Consider the following 24,815-nt stretch of genomic DNA (forward strand, 5'->3'; position numbering starts at 1 on the left):
AGTGTTTAGGAAGGTTGACATTAAATAATTGATAAGGAAGTTTCACATTTGTCTCATCCTAATCATTTGAATCCTGTTTGAATTTTTGATTACTTTATGGAAAATTGTTTAGGAAGGTTGACATTAAATAATTGATAAGGAAGTTTCACTTTTGTCTTTAGTTTACACAAAATTGCTTAAGAAGTTTTACATCTGGCTTAATTTTAAAAAGTTTCTTTCTTCTTTCAATAACTAAACGTTGCACAGAACTTTGAAGAAATAGATGAGGACATACTCACTATTAAATATAGGGATATTTTATAATGTTATATTAGTTTCTCTTAAATAATTGATAAGGAAGTTTCACTTTTGTCCCATCGTAATCATTTGAATCCTGTTTGAATTTTTGATTACTTTATGGAGGATTGTTTAAGAAGGTTGACATTAAATAATTGATAAGGAAGTTTCACTTTTGTCTTTAGTTTACACAAAATTGCTTAAGAAGTTTTACATCTGGCTTAATTTTAAACAGTTTCTTTCTTCGTTCAATGACTAAACGTTGCACAGAACTTTGATGAAATAGATGAGGACATACACACAATTAAATATAGGGATATTTTATAATGTTACATTAATTTCTCTCCACTATGATAATTATTTTAAATAAAATATAAAATATTTTGATTGCATGTAATTAAAGGTGTGCGTTGCCTAATTTAAGTTAAGACTGTAATGTTACCACTTCTCTGGCCACCACTGTAAGTAACCCAACCCAATAGTTGTGCGATTTTCTAATGGGCGATTTTTCTATGCGCCTTATAAATTTAACACGTACGGATTATTGAAGTCGTAAATTGAATTCATTGTTGATGAAAATGAAGCGAGTGCAAATGAAATGGCCGGGCAAAAAGTAATTGTCGGTCATAAACCTAGTTCACTGCTAGTTACATAAAATCACTTATTAGATGTTGCCGTATTAATATGACCATCTAACATTTGATATTTACTAGCACGAAAATTGAAAGCGAATTCTCACGCAATTCGTTGGTTCTGGGGTTAATTTGATATTAATAAGTTTTGTTAATGTTTCAATGGGTCATGAGTTTGTCGCTGATAAGTGGCTGGTTGATGTTCGCAATTAAAAAAAAAATAGTTTTCAATACATACGTCTGACTAATTATGTTGAAATGTTTAAAATAATTGTGATAAACTATTGACATCTAATAAATAAATTAAACTTACATTGGTTAGTAAGAACAGCTAACCTCACCTGGTGTTGAGAAGACGAACTGCTAGAAGATTTCTCAAGTTTTCTAAACGTTAGTTCTTATGGCTGTTCTGAGATGTCTCCGCGATGAATATATTTTTAAATGCTTTACTTATTAATAGAGATATTCAAATTATTTATGTTTATTAGATTTTAAGTATATATAATTTAATTTCTTAATATCATTGACTTTTTAATAATTGAAATAAATATTATATTTTCTTTCAAAATAACAATTTAATTTATTTTGTTTTATGTTTTAAACTAAAATAGTTCAAAATAGACAATAATTTATTATAGAATAAATTATACATTATAAATATGAATGTTTTATTCTAAACCACCTTAAACTTTGATTTTACTTCTTATATACAAAAATTTCTTTCTAAGCAATTTAAACAGTCTTTTTTCCTAAATATTCTGATACTTCAAACCATTTTAAACATTAATTTATTTTGTAAATAAACACTTTTTTCTTTATAAACATTGATATTTCCTTTTAAACCTTAATGTCTAAATTCTACATATTTTTTGTCCTTAAAATCATTTTACACATATTAACGATTAATTGAAAAACATTTAAAACATCAATCTATTCTTAATAAGTTAATTTTCTTCTTTATAAATATTAATTTGTCTTCTCAAACTTTATTTTTTTATTCTGAACATGGTTTTGACAAATCTAGTCGTTTTAAGCAGTAATTTATTGTTAATATGCAAACTTTTTTCTTTCTAAATATTAATTTTCCCTCCCGAATCATAATATTTATTCTAAACGTTGTTCTGATACTTTAAACCATTTTAAACATTAATTTATTTTGTAAATAAACACTTTTTTCTTTATAAACACTGATATTTCCTTTTAGACCTTAATGTCTAAATTCCACATATTATTTGTCCTTAAAATCATTTTACACATATTAACGATTTAGTGGAAAACATTTAAAGCATCAATTTATTGTTAATATACCAAATTTCTTCTTTATAAATATTAATTTGTCTTCTTAAACTTTAATTTTTTATTCTGAACGTGGTTTTGACAAATATAGTCGTTTTAAGCAGTAATTTATTGTTAATAAGCAAACTTTTTTCTTTCTAAATATTAATTTTCCCTCCCGAATCATAATATTTATTCTAAACGTTGTTCTGATACTTCAAACCATTTTAAACATTAATTTATTTTGTAAATAAACACGTTTTTCTTTATAAACACATATTTCCTTTTAAACCTTAATGTCTAAATTCCACATATTATTTGTCCTTAAAATCATTTTACACATATTAACGATTTAGTGGAAAACATTTAAAGCATCAATTTATTGTTAATATACCAAATTTCTTCCTTATAAATATTAATTTGTGTTCTCAAACTTTATTTTTTTATTCTGAACATGGTTTTGACAAATATAGTCGTTTTAAGCAGTAATTTATTGTTAATAAGCAAACTTTTTTCTTTCTAAATATTAATTTTCCCTCCCGAATCATAATTTTTATTCTAAATGTTATTCTGATACTTCAAACCATTTTAAACATTAATTTATTTAGTAAATAAACACGTTTTTCTTTATAAACACATATTTCCTTTCAAACCTTTATGTCTAAATTCCACATATTATTTGTCCTTAAAATCATTTTACACATATTAACGTAAATAAACACGTTTTTCTTTATAAACACATATTTCCTTTTAAACCTTAATGTCTAAATTCCACATATTATTTGTTAATATACCAAATTTCTTCTTTATAAATATAATATTTGTCTTCTCAAACTTTAATTTTCTATTCTGAACGTGGTTTTCACAATTCTAGTCGTTTTAAACAGTAATTTATGTTAATGAGCAAAATTTTTTCTTTCCAAATATTGATTTCCTTCTCAAATCATAATTTTTATTCTAAATGTTGTTCTGATACTTCAAACCATTTCAAACATTAATTTATTTTTAACTAAGCACTTTTTTATTGTAAACACATTACTTTTTAAACCTTAATGTCTAAATTCCACAAATTTTTTGTCCTTAAAATAATTTTACACATTTAAATATTTAAAATATCAATTTATTAATTAATATAAATATTAATTTGTGTTCTCAGACTTTAATTTTTTATTCTAAACATGGTTTTGACAACTCTCATTGTTTTAAACAGTAATTTATTGTTAATGAGCAAAACTTTTATCTTTGTCAGTGTTGATTTTCCCCTCTCGAATCATTATTTTTATTCTAAACGATATTCTGTTCCTTCAAACCATTTAAAACATTAATTTATATTTAAAATAAACAGTTTTTTTATTATACACTGACATTTCTTTTTAAACCTTAATGTCTAAATTCCACATATTTTTTTGTCCTTTAAAATAATTTTACACATATTATAGATTAAACACATTTAAAACATCATTAACAATAAAATGGTTAATATACCAAGTTTCTTCTTTATAAATATTAATTTGTTTTCTGAAATTTTAGTTTTTTATTATGTACATGATTTTGACAGTAATTTATTGCTGAGCAAAATTGTTCCTTTCTAAATATTAATTTTCTCTCCCAATTTATACTCTTTTATTTTATAAAATAAACATTTATTATTCATTTTTAACACCGATATTTCTTTTTAAACCTTACTGTCTAAATTACACATATTTGTTATCCTTTAAAATTATTTTACTCATAAAAAACATTTTAAACATGAATTTGTTGTTAATATGCCAAATTTTGATTAATTTGACTTTTCAAACTTTTTATTCCAAAATTGATTTTATCAAATCTGATTATTTTAAACAATAATTTATTGTTAATGAGTAGAGTTTTTTTTAGATTTACTTTATTTTGTTGTTTAAATAACTTTTTAATTGATATATTATGAAATTTAATATATTTCATTTTGTTAACATCTATTTAAATCACTTTTATTATTTATTTAAGCATTCTACAATAGAAATCAGCAGTTTTTGGTACATATTTCTTTTTTTATGTTTTAAATTTTGTATATCTTGTTTAAAGTATTTTTTAATTGATAGATTAGGAAATTTTTTCTTTATAAATATTAATCTGTCTTTTTAGGTCTTTATTGTGAACATGATTCAAAAATATTTTAGACATAAATTTGTTGTTAATATGGCAAATTTCTCGTTTATAAGTATAATTAGTCCTCTCATATTTTATTCTAAATGTGGTTTTACCAATTCTAGTTATTTTAAATAATAATTTACTGTTAATGAGCAAAGTTTTTACTTTCTAAATATTAATTTTTCTACTCAAATCATAATTTTTTATTCTAAACAATTATTTATTCTCAGTTTTTCCCTTTTATTAATCTAATTTATAGATGGAATAAAATTTAAAGAAATATTGACATTATTCCTCCATTGTTACATTTCTCCTACATTCATCGACTTCTAAAGACTATTTATTTATGACATTCATAAATTTTTATTTCAGCAAATATAATTCGACATTTCGTGATAAATTATACTTGCAAATCTTTTTGAACAGCAATAAATCGACCGGAACACCCAATAAAAATGTTTGAACGATGATCCTTCGAATATGATAAAGGAATTAAACCAGTTTCGTCTCACTAATGGAATCTATTACTGAGAAAACGTCGCCCCGAATAAAGAAAACAACCGGATGACACGGAGAAAGACGCCCACGCGAAGAAAACTATTTGTACCACAATTGGACAAATTTATCGTGAACTTTAATTAATCGTTTTAATTACCTGCCGTTAATTGTACCTCGTTCCGTCACTAATTCGTCGTTATTACACAGATTTTTTGAATAGTTTTTCAATTTATGAAACCCCGAATTAATCATTACTTAACCTCATTTATTAATGCATAATATGCAACATAAATTACTCGATGTCATAAACATGTAAATTAATGTATGCAACTGATGTTACGTGATGGTGATTTTCAGCCCGATTTGCCGAAATGTCGGGGGTTGGAGAGTTTCGGGGGCGGCTGTGACTCCCACGACTCCGGGGCGCGGGTATATAACGGTGGGAACTCCCAACGACTTTCCAGTGTTTAGTTTGCAACTCGAATAGTTCTGTTCTATTGGAAGTTTTCCTTTTTCAGGCAATTATAATATTTTGTAAGTTAATTTTAATTATAATTCATTTATTAAAAATAATCTATTATTTGTACGATAAATTTAATGGCAAATATATTTTATTTAATTTGAATAATTATTTTATTTTGAGTAGTTGCTTTTAAAACTTGTCAAATAGTATTACATAATAATTATTTCTCTTTTTAATTAACACTAAAGAGAGAAATATGTTTTAAGAATACAATAATATTTTAAAGTGTTCATAATAACAATGTAATGTTTGGGATAAATAATATAAGTATAAAAAATTTTTAGAAATAAAATTTTGAACAATAAATTAATAATTAAAATATTTAAATTGTAATAGAACATATTTTTCAAGAAAAAATCAATATTTAAAAACAAAATACCTTTTCTTTTTAACAATAAACTAAATATTCTTAATAATAAATAAAATATTTAATTTTAAGAACAACACATTTTAGTTTACAGTAATTTACTTTTCTTAGTAACAAAATAATATAAAAAATTAAAGGAAAACGCAATATTTAGAAATAAAAAAATATTTAAAACATTTAAGTTTACATTTAAAAATATTTTTTGTAAAAAAAAAATTATGTATAAAGGGAAAAAAATACTTTTCTTAATGAATAAATAATATGTAGAATTAAAAATGAAAGTTTAAAAGGAACAAAAAAACATTTATAAATAAAATATTGATTGTTATCAACAAATAATATTTAAAACGTTTCAGTTTATAATAAAATATATTTTTTGGAAAAGAATCAATGTTTAAGGAGCAAAATTTACTTTTCTTAGTGACAAAATAATATGTAGAATGAAAAACCAAAGATTAAAAAGGAAAAACAAAAATCTCTGATTGTTACTAACAAATTAATATTTAAAACATTTAAGTTTATAATTAAAAATATTTTAAAGAAAAGAATCTATGTATAAAGAGAAAAATTTACTTTTCTATATGATAAAATATGTAGAATGAAAAATCAGAAATTAAAAGGAAAAAACCATATTTAGAAATAAAAAAGTTTGATTATTACTAACGAATTAACTTTTAAAACATTTAAGTTTATAATAAAAAATATTTTTGAATAAAAAATAAATATTCAAAGAGAAAAAGTTACTTTTTTGTGCATAAAAAATTATGTAGAATGAAAAATCAAAGATTAAGGAAAAATAATGTTTAGAAATAAAAAACTCTAAATCTCTGATTGTTACTAACAAATTAATATTTAAAACATTTAAGTTTATAATTAAAAATATTTTTTGGGAAAAAATCTATATATAAAGGGGAAAATTACTTTTCTTACTGACAAAATATGTAGAATGAAAAATCAGGAATTGAAAATACAATATTTAAAAATAAAAAAATTAATAATTACCAATAAATTATTACAAATTTAAGTTTGTAATAAAATATATTTTTTGGAAATAAATGAATGTTCAAAGAAAAAATATTACTTTTTTAGTCACAAAATATTATGTAGAATTAAAAATTAAAGGTTAAAAAGGAAAAACAATGTTTAGAAATAAAAAAACTATGATTGTTACCAACAAATTAACATTTAAAACGTTTAAGTTTATAATTAAAAATATTTTTGGAAATAAATGAATGTTCAAAGTGAAAAAAATACTTTTTTTAGTCACAAAATATTATGTAGAATGAAAAATCATTGATTAAAAATTAAAAAAAGAATGCTTAGAAAAGAAAACTATGGTTGTTACCAACAAATTAACATTTAAAACATTTAAGTTTATAATTACAAATATTTTTTGTAAATTTATGTATAAAGAGGAAAAATTACTTTTCTTAGTGACAAAATAATATGTATAATCAAAAATCAGGAATTAAAAGAAGGAAACAATATTTAGAAACAAAAAAAAGTTGATTATTACCAATAAATTAAATTATTAAAAACATTTATGTTTATAATAAAAAAATAAATTTTGGAAAAAAATGAGTACTCAAAGAGAAAAAGTAACTTTTTTTAGTTACAAAATATCATGTAGAATAAAAAATCAAAGATTAAAAAGGAAAAACAATGTTTAAAAACAAAAAACTATAATTAAATATATTTTTGGAAAAAAATCTATATATAAAAAGGAAAAAATTTTTTTCTTAGAAACAAATAATAGGTGAATGAAAAATAAAGGATAAAAAGGAAAAAAACATTATTTAGAAATAAAATATTTTGATTGTTACCAACAAATTAATATTTAAAACATTTCAGTTTATAATTAAAAATATTTTTTGAAAAAATTAATCTATGTATAAAGAGGAAATTTTACTTTCCTTAGTGACAAAATAATATGTAGAAAGAAAAATCAAAAATTAAAGAAATAATGTTTAGAAATGAACAATTTTGATTGTTACCTATAAATTAGTATTTAACAGATTTGTGTTTATAATAAAAAATATTTTTTGGAAATAAAACAATGTTTAATAAAAATAAAAAAGGTTTTCTTAGTAATGAAAAAATATGTAGAATAAAAAGTCAAAAATTAAAAGGAAAAAAAAAAAATATTTAGAAATTTTGATTGTTACCAACAAATTAATATTTAAAACATTTCACTTTATAATTAAAAATATTTTTTGGAGAATTAATCTATGTATAAAGAGGAAATTTTACTTTTCTTAGTGACAAAATAATATGTGGAATGAAAAATCAATATTTAAAAGGAAAAATAATATTTAGAAATAAAAAAATTTGATTGTTACCAATAAATTAATATTTAAAACATTTCTGTTTATTAAAAATATTTTATGAAAAAAAAAAAAATATGTATATAGAAGAAAATTTACTTTTCTAAGTGACAAAATAATATGTGGAATGAAAAATCAAAAATTAAAAAGAAAAATAATGTTTAGAAATAAAAAACTTTGATCGTTACCAATAAATTAATATTTATATATTGATTGGGTTATTTATAATAAAAATATTTTTTTGGAAGGAAATAAATTTTTAAAGAAAAGAAAAAAGATATTCTTAGTAATAAAACAACATGTAAAATAAAAAATCAAAGATTAAAAAGTAAAAACAATATTTAGAAAAAATTGATTGTTACTAATAAATTAATATTTAAATATATAAATAAATATTTTTTGAAAAAATCTATGCATAAATATTTAAAAATACAAATTTTTATTGTTACCAACAAATTAATATGTAAAACATTTTATTTAATAATAAAAAATATTTAAAAAAAAAAAAAATATTATTAACAAATAACAGTTTAATTAGTTTTAAATGATATCGTAATATTAAAAATAAAGTATAATATTTTAAGATGTGAAATCATTGATTCTAAACACACTTAACAGAATTGATCAGTGTTTAGAATTACGTATTACAATCAATAAAATGTGTACACACATAAGTGTCTTCAAATTATTCATATCCGTAATTAATTGTTGAATTAATGAACGTTTTAGGCAGTTAAATTTAGAAACTACTTTTTCGACATTCTAGTAATAAATATTAAGTAATTAACAAATTTTAACATGTATAAATATTTATTAACATCACAAATAAATGGGATCAGTTAATTTGGTCCAATTGAGTGAGTTAATTTTTATATTATTTCCAGCAAGACAAAGATGTTCTCCAAACAGCTGGTGCTGGCCATGTTCCTGGTGATGTTCGCGGCCACGTTCCTGGACCACGTCGCCGTCGAGGCCCGTTACCTGCCCACCCGTTCCAACGGCGAAAGAATAGACAAGCTCAAAGAGTTGCTGAGAGAAGTGAGTAAAATTTATAAGGTATTTAACCCAGACATTCTTTGCATGCGTTTGCGATTGTCTTAATTCAGTTTCCATGTAGTTTAATGATATAATTCCCGTGCGGAAGCCGTCGCCACGGAGTGTTTAAGTCAATTCGTCCATTGACGGGACAATGGGTCGTTGTAACAGTTGAAGAAGTGCTTTCACTGGCAGCTAAATCATAAAAAAAAAATTGAATTGAACGGACGCGTCGCTTGTTGTTGCAGTTGTTGGAGAACGAGATCGAGAAGGACGAGCTGGGCGACGTGCCCAGATGGCATCCGGAGAGCAGGACGTTCTACAAGAGGGAGGCGAAGCCCGCCAACTAAACCGACCGACACTCACCCACCCCCGCTGGACGAACGACGAAAGAAATAACAAAAAACGACAATAAATAAGAAAAAAAAAAACAAAAAACAAATTCAACTAAATCTATAGTTAGTGTTAACACAAAAATAAAAAAAAAACCGGCGCAACTGACGGACGGACGGACGGAAAGTTTAATTTTTGGGTACCGTACCATGGTCTGATTAGTTCGCAGAAGATGTGTTATTAGATTTTGTATGTAATGTGGGATTAACGGAAAATTTAGAAAGCCAATTGTTTCAGACTTAACGACCGGATTGTGGTAACATAGATAATTTACGTTTTGCAAAAAAATTGTGTGGATGGCTCAATCATTTTATTATTGTTATTTATTGTTGTTGTTACGTTTATTATTTTTTTGTTGTTGTGGTGTCCGTTCGTCGGTTGACTGTTCGTTGTTTCGAGGGCAATAAATGTATTTTTAAAATGGATGTGATTTTTAAAAACAATAAACGTGTCTTAAAACGTGTATAAAATGCATGGAATTAAAGATTATCCTAAAAATTAATCGGTTTGCGTTTTATTTCCCACACTGAATACATAAGTTGTTTAAATAAATGTTGTAAATAATAATAATTACTATTTAAAAACAGTATTTGAGATGAAAAAATTAGTTTTTTAGGAATTTTTACTCTAATAGGAGTAATATTAGTTTAGAATTGAATTTTAATATTTTAAAAAAAGAAATCAAAGTTAAGTAACTAATATATTCTTGTGTACAGGGTGATTCACCTAACTTCTTCGTTAGAAGTTTATGAACGAAAATTAAACCTAAATTACAGACACCCTGTATAAATTTAGGGGGTACCAATAATGACTCCTTATAATATGGTTCTTAGTTAACATGTATGCCAAAAACTAACTTTCTATCATTAAAATTGGTGATTTTACAGACATTTTAGTTAGACTACCAATCTGTCAAAATTTTTAGAAAAAAATTAATAAGTCAAAAACTGTTAAGTTTAGGTATAGGACATGATATATTCATTTTATTTATAATTATATGTAGAATTCAAAAATACAAAAATATACAAGGTGTTCCATTTAAAATAACAATGTTATTGATGTGTAAAGTTAAATGTAAATAACGAACACCCTGTATAAAATTTGAGAATACTGATAGTGGCACCTTATCGGACAATCTTAAGGTAACGTGTATGTCAAAAATGAACTTCCCAGCATCAAAATTGATGGCTTTATGGACATTTTAGTTAAATCATCAATCTGTCAAAATTTTTAGAAAAAAATTTATATCAATTGGGCTTAATTACAGTTAAATAAATGGTCACAAGAAATAAACATACTTTTTACAATGAATTAATTTTTAAATTAGTTTGGAATGAATGAAACACGTTCAAAATTAATAATTAAGGTTTAGAAAGTTAAATCCATGTTTAGAAAGAAATATTATTCCCTATTTATCAATAAATTCTTATTTAACTTTCATTATTATCAAAAATTAATGTTTAAAATAATTTGTAATTAAAATAATAAAATTATAACATAAGTTTATAATAAAAAATTAAGGATTAAAAATAAAATCAATAAAAAAATTATATTATTTAAAAGTTAAATAAATGTTTACAAAAAAATAAACGTGTATTTTACAATTAATTAATTTTTAAAATAGTGTAAAATGAATTAAATTACGCTTAAAATTAATAATTAAGGTTTAGAAAGTGAAATCAATGTTTAGGAAGAAATATTATTCCCTATTAACAATAAATTCTTGTTTAACTTTCTTTGTTATCAAAAATTAATGTTGAAAATAATTTGTAAATAAAATAATAATTATAAATTTATAATAAAAAATAAAGAATTAAAAATAAAATCTATAAAAAAATTATATTATTTAAAAGTTAAATAAATGCTCACAAAAAATAAACGTGCTTTTTACTATTAATTAATTTTTAAAATAGTGTGGAATGAATGAAATTACGTTCAAAATTAATAATTAAGATTTAGAAAGTGAAATCAATGTTTAGAAAGAAATATTATTCCCTATTAACAATAAATTCTTATTTAACTTTCTTTATTATCAAAAATTAATGTTTAAAATAATAATATAGATTCATAATAAAAAATTAAGAATTAAAAATAAAATCGTTAAAAAATTATATTATTTAAAAGTTAAATAAATATTTACAAAAAAATAAACGTGCTTTTTACAATTAATTAATTTTTAAAATAGTGTAAAATGAATGAAATTACGTTTAAATTTAATAAATAATGTTTACATATTACATATAAATACATATAAAGTTGTAAAAGAAAATCAATTAAAAAAAAATAAATAAGTGGTTGAATAAACTTTATTTACTGACAATAATTAAAAATAAACGATAAAAACATTAGTTTACAAAAAACAATGTTTATTAATCTGTTAATTGGTAATAAATGGCTGTTACTAAATTAAAAATTAAGATTTGAAAATAAAAAATTGTTTGAAATAAGAAACTAAAGTTTTAAAAGAAAATCAATTTAAAAAAATAAATAAATGGTTGAATAAACTTTTGTTTATTGACAATAATTGAATGTTTAAAATACTTTGACTAAATTAAAAATTAAGGTTTAAAATTTAAAAATTAGTAATTAAACAATAAAAACATAAGTTTATAGAAAACAATGTTTATTAATAATAAATGACTGTAACTAAATTAAAAATTAAGGTTTGAAAATAAAAAATTATGATTTGAAAAAATAAATTTTTATTATTATCAAAAACTAATGTATAAAATGAGTAATTAAAAAAAAACAATAAAAACATAAGTTTATAATAAAAAATTAAGAATTGAAAATAAAATCAATTAAAAAAATTAATATTATTTATACACATTTAATATATATTAATGTTTGTATAAAAATATAAATCTGTAAAAATTTACTATAATATAAACATTCCTTTTTAACAATGATTAATATTTGTGAAACGAAGAAATTTTACGTTTAAAATTAATTATTAAGATTTAGAAAATAAAATCAATGTTTTGAAAAAATAAATCATTTCCTATTAACAATAAATTATTGTTTAAATTAATTTGAATTTAAAATACAATGTTTAGAATAAACAAATAAGGGTTTAGAAGAAAATTATGTTTAAAATTAAAAATTAATATTTAGAAATTAAAATCAATTTTTATAAAGAACATACATTTCCTATTAACAATAAATTCTTGTTTAAATTGGTTAAAGTTAAAAAAACCACAATAATCAATGGTTAGAAAAAAACCATTCCCTATTAACAATAAATTGTTATTTAAATTGATTGAATATGAAAAACAATGTTATGAATAAAAAATAAGGTTTTAAAAGAAAATCAACTTTTAGAAAAAATATACCTGTTTTTTTGGGAATTAATTAATTAAATTAAATTAAAATAATTTGTAATTAAGAAAATTATGTTTAAAATTAAAAATTAATATTAAGAAAGTAAAATCATTGTTTAGAAAAAAAATAAAATTTCAAATGAAAATTAATATTTAGAAATAATAAATAATGATGATTTAAAATTAATAATTATTAAGATAATTTGGAATATTATGTTTAAAATTAAAAGTTAATATTTAAAACGTAAAGTCAATGTGTACAATTTATTCTAAACATTGTTTTACTTTCTGAACTAATTCATTCATTCAACAAAAAAACAGGTTTATTTTTTCTAAAAGATGATTTTCTTTTAAAACATTATTCTAAACATTAATTTTGATATTCAGGCCAATTAAAACAATAATTTATTGTTAATAGAGAATGATTTTTGGATTTGAAAAGAAAAGTAACTTTTAGAAATTGTTTATTTAAAATTAATTAATTATTAAGATAAATTGGAATAATAAAAATTATGATTAAAATTAAAAATTAATATTAAGAAAGTAGATTCAATTTTTAGAAAGAAAAGCCATTCCCTATTAACAATAAAAACTTGTTTAAATTGGTCCAAATTAAAAAAAATAGAATAGAAAAATAAGGTTTTAAAAGAAAATAAACTTAAATAAATAATGTTAATAATAAATGTTTTTTTTTGTAATTAATTAATTAATTAATTATTAAAATAATTTGGAATAAAGATAATATGTTTAAAATTAAAAATTAACATTTAAAAAGTAAAATCAATGTTTAGAATAAAAAAATAAGATTTTAATAGAAAAACATCTTTAAGAAAAAATAAAGCTGTTTTTTGATAAATTAATTAATTAGTTTAAAATTGAAAATTAATATTTAGAAAGTAAAATCAATGTTTAAATATAAAATAAGGTTTGAAAAGAAAATTAAATTTTAGAAATAAAAAACATTTTTTATTTAAAATTAATTAATTATTAAAATAATTTGAAATAAAGAAAATTATACTTAAAATTAAAAATTAATATTTACAAAGTAAAACAATTTTCATAAAGAAAACACATTCCCTATTAACAATAAATTCTTGTTTAAATTATTTGATGTTTAAAAGCAATATTTAAACCTTAATTAAAAAAATAAATTAATAAAATTAATTAGAGCGCAAATCAATGTTATGAAAAAACCTTTGTTAATTAACAACAATAAATCCCTGTTTAAAATTATCTGAATTTTTAAAACAATGTGTAAATTTAAAATTAGGATTTGAAAGTAAAATCAGCTTAACAGAAACGCTTTTTCAAAATTAATTAATTTTTAAAGTAGTTGGGAATGAAGAAATTAAGGTTTAGAAAGTGAAGTCAAGGAAGAGGAAACATTTTGTACAATAAACAATGTTTACAATAAAAAAACCAAAGTTTACTTAATAAATTTTTTTAATCTATATGTTAATAATAATTATTATTTTAATTTAAAACTATATTTTTAATTGTATTTTTTTTTCTTAATATTATTACACAGAAAATTATAAATGTATTTTGTAGATTTATGCAATATAAACATTAATATTCAAAATTAAAATTTTACAATAAAATCTTTACAACAAAACTAAAATTAATATTCAGGAAATAGAGACCATAAACACAGCAAATTTTATAAAATTATAATTCAGGAAATTCTGACCATAAACTATATACATACATACATCAATATTGCAGATTAAAATTGTACCATAAAATTTGTATTGAAATCGATGAATATGACTGTCTGGCGACAAAATTATACAGTTAATTGCCCAATTCTTGAAATTTTAGGGTAGTTTAGAACATAATACGTTTACCTGTGTGTCCAATGTCGGATTATATGCACAGGTGAAATCTGCATACATTTAGGGGTGGGTAACCCTTACTTAGATCAGCACTGAGATAGTTGATGTCATTCCATCACCGATTTTAGTACGAGCACCACGAACAGCGAACGTTTTGAGGTGATAGTGTCAGTTGGTGATAGCAAAACAACACAAAGATGTTGTGGCTACACTTTTGTATATGTTTGGTTGTCTTTCTTCCACCCGATGCCATCACAGCAACAGAGCAGAACAAGGAGATCACCAAACGGCACATTTCCCTCAACCCCATCTTCCAAAGAGTGTTCAGCAGCGACGCACCTTTGATTGAGAAGTTCTTTGGTCCTGAGCACGGTTATCAACAGTCGTATCCTGAACCAGTTTACTACAATGGAGGTGAAGTGTACGCCCCCCAGGTCGAATATGTCGATGCTGGTTACCATGGTGGACAAGTCTATGCTCCTCAGGTCGACTATATTGATGCTGAAGAACAAGGACAAGTGTATGTTCCTCAGGTCGAATATATTGATGCTGACGTGAGTGGTCACATACCCTCAATTCATGTTAGTTACTTGGAAGACAATAATGAAGAAGACAGCGATGAAGAAACCGAAGAAGAAGTCAAGGAACCAGTTAAAGCAGTTGAATATAAAGACTACGGCTTCAAGGATCTTCCCCTTTATGACAGATGGAACGTGTTTAGGACTCAGCAGCAATTAAACAATTTTAAAATTGATAAAATTAAGCCATCACCAACGAAGTTTTTGCCAGAGAAGCCGATTATTCCTCCAACTTCTAGTTCTGTTCTCATTGTTCATAAAGCACTAACTCCTCCAGGACCTTTCGGAGGATCGGTCTTCAAGCCAACAGATAAAAAGCCACAAGAAGATAAGCCAAAGTCGCCAGCATCAGAAGCAGTTACTTCAACCGGTGAAGAATACATCTTCAAATTACTTCCACACTTCGATCGTCCCACAAAGTTTAATAGCAACCTCAAACCCAGTGCTCAATCTGAGAAGACGATTTCTGAGCCAAATCGTAAAGGTGAAGAATTCATCTTTAAGTTACTTCCACACTTTGAAACCTCCACAAAATTCAACGCCGTTCTAAAGCCAAAACCTCAAATATCTTCAGAAACAAAACCTGAGAAGGTAAATATAGAAGCACACTTTGGAACCTCCACAAAAGTCAATGGTGACTTAAAGCCAAAGCCTCAAATATCTTCAGAAACAAAACCTGAGAAGATAAATACAGAATCACACTTTGGAACCTCCACAAAAGTCAATGGTGACTTAAAGCCCAAGCCTCAAATATCTTCAGAAATAAAACCTGAAAAAGTAACTACAGAACCACATACTAAAGGTGAAGAGTACGTCTTTAAGTTGCTTCCACACTTTGACCGTTTTGCAACCTTCAAGACACAGTCCCAAAAATCTCCTGACGATACAATAATTATTGAAGCGAAACCATTTCTTCCGAAGCTAGACCGAAAAATGGATTTCAAAATGAACGCCTTGAAGGAAGAAAAACCCGTCCTGCTGAAGAAGATTCAAGTACAGAAGTTCATGGAGGAAAGAGGTCGTATTCAGTTGAACACTGAAGCTAAAAAAGTACCAGTTATAGATAGTCCTGTCAAAAACGAGGCTTCTAAACCGCTTTCGAATGGTCAGGAGTATGTTTTTAAGCTTCTTCCACACTTTGAACGTGGCACAGCCTTTAACAACAATAATAACGAACTTATATTCATAAAACAGGCTATTGACAACATTAAGAAGATTGTTCCTGATAGAGTACCCAAACCTAGTGGACAAATACAAGTTGCTAAACAAAATATTATTCAAGAAAGCTTCAAGAATCTTCCAGTGTTTGAAATCAAACCTTCTTCGGAGGTTACCACGAAGAAAGTTGAAGTGATCAAAGCTAAACCTCTTGAAGAAGGGGAGCAAGGATTGTTCAATGCCTTGCCTCACTTCGACACAAAACCATTCAATAAGGCTTTTGCCAAAGTTGAAGCTATGAAACCAACGTCAAGGCCACAAGTACAGAGAGTGGAACCCATTATTGGACCAGTAAAATTGACCAAAGATGACGTTGAAAAGATAAAGAACAACAACAACGAACTGAAATTTATAATGCAGGCTGTTGAACATATTCAAAAGATTGTTCCTAATACTGTACAAAGACCAAGTGGACAAATACCCATTGTTAATCACAATACCATTCAAGATAGCTTCAAGAATCTTCCATTGTTTGATACGAAACCTTTTAAAGGTTCTTCAGAGGGACCAACAAGTGTTATTACAAAGAAAGTTGAAGAAGTGACGAAAGTTAAACCTGCTGTGGAGGGGGAACAAGGATTCTTCAATGCTCTGCCCCATTTTGGCACGAAACCGTTCAATAAAGCTTTTGTGCAAGTTGAAGCTGCGAAGCCAACTATATTGCCACAAACTTTTAACAGCGTTGAAGCTAATGCAGTCAAAATCGTTAAGCCAAATCAGCCTGAAGTACACAAGGAGGAACATGTTATTGGACCAGTAAAATTGACCAAAGGTGACGTTGAAAGGATAAAGAACAACAACAACGAACTGAAATTTATAATGCAAGCTGTTGAAAATATTCAAAAGATCGTTCCTAATAATGTACAAAGACCTGGTGGGCAAACGCAAATTATTAATCACAATACTATTGAAGAAAGCTTCAAGAAACTTCCATGGTTTGACACAACACCTTTCAAAAACATTGCAACCACAAAGAAAGTTGAAAGTGTGACCGAAGCTAAGCCTGTTGTGAAAGGGGAACAAGGACTCTTCAATGCTCTTCCTCATTTTGGTGCGAAACCTTTCAATAACGCATTTCATAACGTTGAAGCTGTAACAACAACATCAATCCCGCAAACTTCGAACTTCAGCACCAAGAAAGTTCAAAGTGAGATAGAAGCTAAACCTGTTGCTGAGGAGCACCAAGGATTGTTCAATAGTCTTCCCAGTTTCGACACAAAACCATTCAAGAACACTTTTTTTAAGGTTGAAGCTGTGACATCAACACCAAAGGCGCAAACGTCCAACTTCAGCTTTGGTACTAAGAAAATTCAAAGTGGTACTGAAGCTAAACCTGTTGCTGAGGGGCACCAAGGATTATTTAATGCTCTTCCCAGTTTCGACACAAAACCGTTCAAGAGCACTTTTGTTAAGGTTGAAGCAGTGACATCAACACCAAAGCCGCAAACTTCCAACTTCAGCTTTGGTACTAAGAAAATTCAAAGTGCTGCTGAAGCTAAACCTGTTGCTGAAGGACACCAAGAATTGTTCAATGCTCTTCCCAGTTTCGACACAAAACCATTCAAGAGCACTTTTGTTAAGGTTGAAGCTGTAACATCAACACCAAGACCGCACACTTCGAGCTTCATCTTTGGCACGAAGAAAATTGAAAGTACCACTGAAGCTAATCGTGTTGCTGAAGGAGAACAAGGCTTCTTCAATGCTCTACCTCATTATCGCACTAAACCTTTCAAAACCGCCTTTGTTAGTATTGAACCAACATCCAAACCGACGAGGTTGCCACATCATTCGAAGAACGTTGATGTGCCGTTTACTTCTCGACCAATAACTAACTCATTCAAGGAGCCAGAGGTAGACATTCGTGGAGGTTTCATTAAGCCAGAGATTCCCCGACCACCTGTGAGTAAGCCTGGGGCTAAAATTTTAAATATTGGACCTTTAGACTTTGCCATCAGCCCGTTTTCACAAAATTTACAAGAGATTCCGAAGAAGCCACCCTCCCATTTTGGGGACAAGCCACAAATTGCAGCGGGATTGAAGCCTTTGCTTCTACCAGATAGCCTTCTTAAAAGTGTCCAGCCTGCGAACACTTTCCAGACTATTTCAGTGAAGGTCAACAATCCACAAGCAAATCTGAAGGTGCAAATTGGCAAGGATGGCAATAATGTCAACAACAACAATGTGTTTAGTTCTTTGCCTAAGCAACAAGAGGTTGAGCAACAAAGAGCCTTCAAAGACGCCGACAATTTGAATAAGAACATGATCCTCAACAAAGTTTTGCCTGAGGTACAAAAACCAGCACAAAACAACGTCTGGCAAAACTTCCTGCCACATCAAAATGAACACAAGGGTGAATTCTTTAAGGCCTTCAAAGACGCCAACAGTTTGAACAAGAACGTGATCCTCAGCAAAGTTTTGCCTGAAGTACAGAAGCCCCCACAAAACAACATCTGGCAAAACTCTCTGGTAAACCAAAATGAGCACAAGAGTGAATTTTTCAAGGCTTTCAAAGATGCTAACAGCCTGAACAAAAACGCCATCGTCAACCAGGTTTTGCCCAACATACATCACGGCTTCAAACCTGCCGAGAATAAAATGGAACAGGCCTTGCCAATGACAAAACGTGTCACACCACCAAGATTTAAGACAATTTTCCTCAGAACGTCTCCAAGCGCCAGACCTGCAGCCTTCCCAGTCCCGGAACCAGCCGTCAAGGAAGAACTTGCTGCCGCAACATCGCATGTGCCAAAACGCATCTTACCACCACGATTCAGGAAGCAAAAATTAGGAGTAAAGAACTACTTCAACAAAAAACACAACAAGGGGGTCATCAAAACCATCGAATTGGAGAAGACCCCCAAAAGGAAAGTGGTGGTGAACGTGAGGAAACCTGGTGCGAGAGCCAAACGCCACATCGACACCGACAGTTATCCAGAGTACGACAATCTAATGTACAAATTGTACGAAGACGACCAAGAAGACGGTTTCATGTTCCAACCACTCGAATACGACGACGACCAGATCGTTTACTTGGAAACTAACGGTCCTTATGGACCTTACGCCAAGATCAACTACAAACAACTGGCCAAACTGTCGACCCTGCAACAGAACATAGAACTGAACAAGTTGGACGACATGCCTCAGTACCAAGACATGATTCCGATGATGGCGAAACGGTCCATCAGGTCTGCACAAGTGCCCATCGATTTTAGGCGAATGTTTATCAACAGGCCTCCGTTCCAGACTGTTGTGAGGCCCAATTTCGGGCAACCGGTGATTAAGGATGAGGTGGCGAGTAGAGTACCTGTTGGTAATTTGCCTTTGGACCCACATAATATTTTTGACGTCCGTCCCAGTTATATTACTGATTCCTATGGAAGGAGAGTGCTGAGAGTGTTTTAATAGTTTTAGTAGTTAATTTTATTTTTTAGTTAATGTTTAATAGTATATTTTATTTTATAATTATTACAAGCTTGAAGCTGTGTAACTGTGTATTATATGTTTTATTGTAAAACATACTTGGCTAGAATAAATAAACACATGTTATTAATATTTGTAATTTTACTTGTGTCTTTAGTTGCTTAAAGACAAATTTCCTTCCCCAATTCAGAAAACCTCAAATGAAATAGTTTGGACAAGAAAGTAATTAGTAATTTGGCCAGAAGCACGAAACAATGTCTGGCAAAATTGTCTACTCTACCAAAATGAACAGAAGAATGAATCTTCAAAGCATTTAAAGATTTGAAAAGTTTCAACCAAAGCACTACTCTCAATTAAGTTTTACCCAACATTCCTCATAGCTTCAAACGTGTGGAAAATAAAGAAGAGTAGGCTTTGTCAATAACAACACATCACACCTTCAGATTATCCAGTTCCAAGGTCACCAGAAGTAACAACAAAGAAAGAAGTTGGTGAGGCAAAATGCTCAAATAACTTCAATATTAAGACATTGGAATAGTTTGAACAAGAAAGTAATCATTAGTAGAGTTTAGTCAGAAGCACGAAACAATGTCTGGCAAAATTCTCTACTCTACCAAAATGAACAGAAGAATGAATATTCTAAGTATTCAAAGACTCTAAAAGTTTGAACCAAAGCACTACTCTCAATCAAGTTTTACCCAACATTCCTCACAGTTTCAAACGTGTGGAAAATATAGAAGAGAAGGCTTTGTCAATAATAACATATCACACCTTCAGATTATCCAATTTCAAGGTCACCAGAAGTAACAACAAAGAAAGAAGTTGGTGAGGCAAAATGCTCAAAAAACTTCAATATTAAAACATTGGAATAGTTTGAATAAGAAAGTAATTATTAGCAGAGTTTAGCCAGAATCACGAAACAATGTCTGGCAAAATTGTCTACTCGACCAAAATGAACAGAAGAATGAATCTTCAAAGCATTCAAAGACTTGAAAAATTTCAACCAAAGCACTACTCTCAATTAAGTTTTACCCAACATTCCTCATAGCTGCAAACCTGTGGAAAATATAGAAGAGTAGGCTTTACCAATAACATCCCATCACACCATCAACATTATCAGAACCTTCAGCTTATCCAGTTCCAAGGTCACCAGAAGTAACAACAAAGAAAGAAGTTGGTGAGGCAAAATGCTCAAAAAACTTCAATATTAAGACATTAGAATAGTTTGAACAAGAAAGTAATCATTAGCAGAGTTTGGCGAGAAACACGAAACAATGTCTGGCAAAATTCTCTACTCTACCAAAATGAACAGAAGAATGAATTTTCAAAGCATTCAAAGACTTGAAAAGTTTCAACAAAAGCACTACTCTCAATCAAGTTTTACCCAACATTCCTCATAGCTTCAAACCTATGGAAAATAAAGAAGAGTAGGCTTTGCCAATACCAACATATCACCCCATCAACATTATGAGAACCTTCAGTTTATCCAGTTCCAAGGTCACCAGAAGTAACAACAAAGAAAGAAGTTGGGGAGGCAAAATGCTCAAAAAACTTCAATATTAAGACATTAGAATAGTTTGAACAAGAAAGTAATCATTAGCAGAGTTTGGCGAGAAACACGAAACAATGTCTGGCAAAATTCTCTACTCTACCAAAATGAACAGAAGAATGAATCTTCTAAGCATACAAAGACTCTAAAAGTTTCAACCAAAGCACTACTCTCAATCAAGTTTTACCCAACATTCCTCATAGCTTCAAACCTGTGGAAAATATAGAAGAGTAGGCTTTGTCAATAACAACATATCACACCTTCAGATTATCCAGTTCCAAGGTCACCAGAAGTAACAACAAAGAAAGAAGTTGGGGAGGCAAAATGCTCAAAAAACTTCAATATTAAGACATTAGAATAGTTTGAACAAGAAAGTAATCATTAGCAGAGTTTGGCGAGAAACACGAAACAATGTCTGGCAAAATTCTCTACTCTACCAAAATGAACAGAAGAATGAATCTTCAAAGCATTCAAAGACTTGAAAAGTTTCAACCAAAGCACTACTCTCAATTAAGTTTTACCCAACATTCCTCATAGCTCCAAACTTGTGGAAAATATAGAAGAGTAGGCTTTGTCAATAACATCCCATCACACCATCAACATTATCAGAACCTTTAGCTTATCCAGTTCCAAGGTCACCAGAAGTAACAACAAAGAAAGAAGTTGGAGAGGCAAAATGCTCAAAAAACTTCAATATTAAGACATTAGAATAGTTTGAACAAGAAAGTAATCATTAGCAGAGTTTGGCGAGAAACACGAAACAGTGTCTGGCAAAATTCTCTACTCTACCAAAATGAACAGAAGAATGAATCTTCAAAGCATTCAAAGACTTGAAAAGTTTCCACCAAAGCACTACTCTCAATCAAGTTTTACCCAACATTCCTCACAGTTTCAAACGTGTGGAAAATATAGAAGAGAAGGCTTTGTCAATAATAACATATCACACCTTCAGATTATCCAATTCCAAGATCACCAGAAGTAACAACAAAGAAAGAAGTTGGTGAGGCAAAATGCTCAAAAAACTTCAATATTAAGACATTGGAATAGTTTGAACAAGAAAGTAATCATTAGCAGAGTTTGGCCAGAAACACGAAACAAAGTCTGGCAGAATTCTCTACTCCACCAAAATAAACAGAAGAATGAATCGTCAAAGCATTCAAAGACTTGAAAAGTTTCAACAAAAGCACTACTCTCAATCAAGTTTTACCCAACATTCCTCATAGCTCCAAACCTGTGGAAAATATAGAAGAGTAGGCTTTGCCAATAACATACTATCACACCATCAACATTATCAGAACCTTCAGCTTATCCAGTTCCAAGGTCACCAGAAGTAACAACAAAGAAAGAAGTTGGGGAGGCAAAATGCTCAAAAAACTTCAATATTAAGACATTAGAATAGTTTGAACAAGAAAGTAATCATTAGCAGAGTTTGGCGAGAAACACGAAACAGTGTCTGACAAAATTCTCTACTCTACCAAAATGAACAGAAGAATGAATCTTCAAAGCATTCAAAGACTTGAAAAGTTTCAACCAAAGCACTACTCTCAATTAAGTTTTACCCAACATTCCTCATAGCTCCAAACCTGTGGAAAATATAGAAGAGTAGGCTTTGCCAATAACATACTATCACACCATCAACATTATCAGAACCTTCAGCTTATCCAGTTCCAAGGTCACCAGAAGTAACAACAAAGAAAGAAGTTGGGGAGGCAAAATGCTCAAAAAACTTCAATATTAAGACATTGGAATAGTTTGAACAAGAAAGTAATCATTAGTAGAGTTTAGTCAGAAGCACGAAACAATGTCTGGCAAAATTCTCTACTCTACCAAAATGAACAGAAGAATGAATCTTCAAAGCATTTAAAGATTTGAAAAGTTTCAACCAAAGCACTACTAGTAGACCTGAGAAAGTGGAATTTGTAAAAAGTAAAATTTCAAATTACTACAGACTCTTATGGAACATGATTGTCGACATTATTTTTTTATTTTGAAGAGTAACTTTGGTATTTAATTCAATTTTATAGTTTATGTTTGATAATCCATTTTAATTTATAGTTGTTAAGAACATTTTATCCATCAATCAATGTAAATAACTCAACAATATAGGTTTTCATTCCAAAAACACGAATAATATTATATTGTAAACTCGCCCACTCGAAGAACAAGAAAGACAGTTAAAACAAAACCATGATCAATATTCAATACATCAAATGAAAGTGGAATAAATAGTGTAATTTTTAATCCCGACGAAACAACCCTACTTCTCGAAACAATGCAACACAATTGCATGTTTGAACACGAATAGGTGCGTAGCGGAACCACAAATTCAATGGCAAGCCCCTACAATAAATATTATAAGCTTGAAGCAGTGAAACTATGTGTTACATGTTTCATTATAAAATATGTCATGCCTGATTAAATATCCATTAAATATATTTAGTTAGTTGGAAAAATAAATTACTTTTCTGAATTCTTAAATATTTTAATACAGAAACAACCTTAATATTTAATCTTTAAATGCATTTTATTTTATTTATTTGTGTGTGTGTGTGTGTGTAAATGTGTAAATTAATATTACATTATATTTAATAAATTTTATTTTTTAATTTTAATTATACTTAATATATATTTCCACATATTTCTATCTGAATGAAATATATTTATATTTATTAGTTATATTCTATAATTAGTTGAAAAATACAGTCAATAAACCGTCCTCTTTATTGGCAGCAATTTGTGTATTTCCCGTACCAATATTTCGCTAGTGCAGACAACATTTTTATTTTTAGGTTAGGTTATTTTAATATATGTAATCTACATAAATTTATTAACAAACTTTGTTTATAAATATTAATAAATTAATCAATTTCTTAACCACAAGTGGTAATATATTTAAAGTATTAAAATTGGACAATAAATTGACCTATATCAAACACTTATAATTATAATTTCTTAAATATATTGATTTGAAGTAAATAGATGTGATTTATGGCTTTTCATATTAGTTCTATTCATAAAATACTCTTAGAATACATTTACTTTGCATTTTTTTAACTGCAATCACATAAAATATTTTCAGTACCATTTTACTGTCCAATTTATTGGTAGAAATTTATACATTACACACGAATATTGTACCAGGGTGGGCAACATTTATATTTTTGGTTAGAATAATTTAGCATATGTATCCCGCATATGTTGGTAAACAAACTTTGTTTACAGGTTGGTAATATTTGATAAAGTTACCAGAAAGTTCTTAGAAAATTGGTAATAATGGAACTTATACTTTTTTCCAGCACAGTATTATCAATTTTTTTCTACTTAGCAGTAAATTTAAGGCATCAAAATGGAACAACAAATTGGCCTGAATCAAACAATTGTATTAATAATTTATTAAAAATAATTCTTAAATATATTCACCTGAAGAAATCAGAAATAATTT

General features: G+C 27.5%; 1 protein-coding gene across 1 annotated transcript; it reads left to right on the forward strand.

Annotated features, from left to right (window-relative positions):
* Positions 1-5,224: 5,224 nt before the first annotated feature.
* LOC109605489 (uncharacterized) lies at positions 5,225-9,434 on the forward strand. The gene is made up of 3 exons (XM_020022079.2): positions 5,225-5,345; positions 8,910-9,063; positions 9,309-9,434. Exons 2-3 carry the CDS (start codon positions 8,920-8,922, stop codon positions 9,408-9,410), a joined length of 246 nt encoding a protein of 81 aa, XP_019877638.1. The 5' UTR covers positions 5,225-5,345; positions 8,910-8,919; the 3' UTR covers positions 9,411-9,434.
* The last annotated feature ends 15,381 nt before the right edge of the window (positions 9,435-24,815 follow it).

Source organism: Aethina tumida, chromosome 6 (genome assembly GCF_024364675.1).
Source record: "Aethina tumida isolate Nest 87 chromosome 6, icAetTumi1.1, whole genome shotgun sequence".
NCBI lineage: Eukaryota > Metazoa > Arthropoda > Insecta > Coleoptera > Nitidulidae > Aethina > Aethina tumida.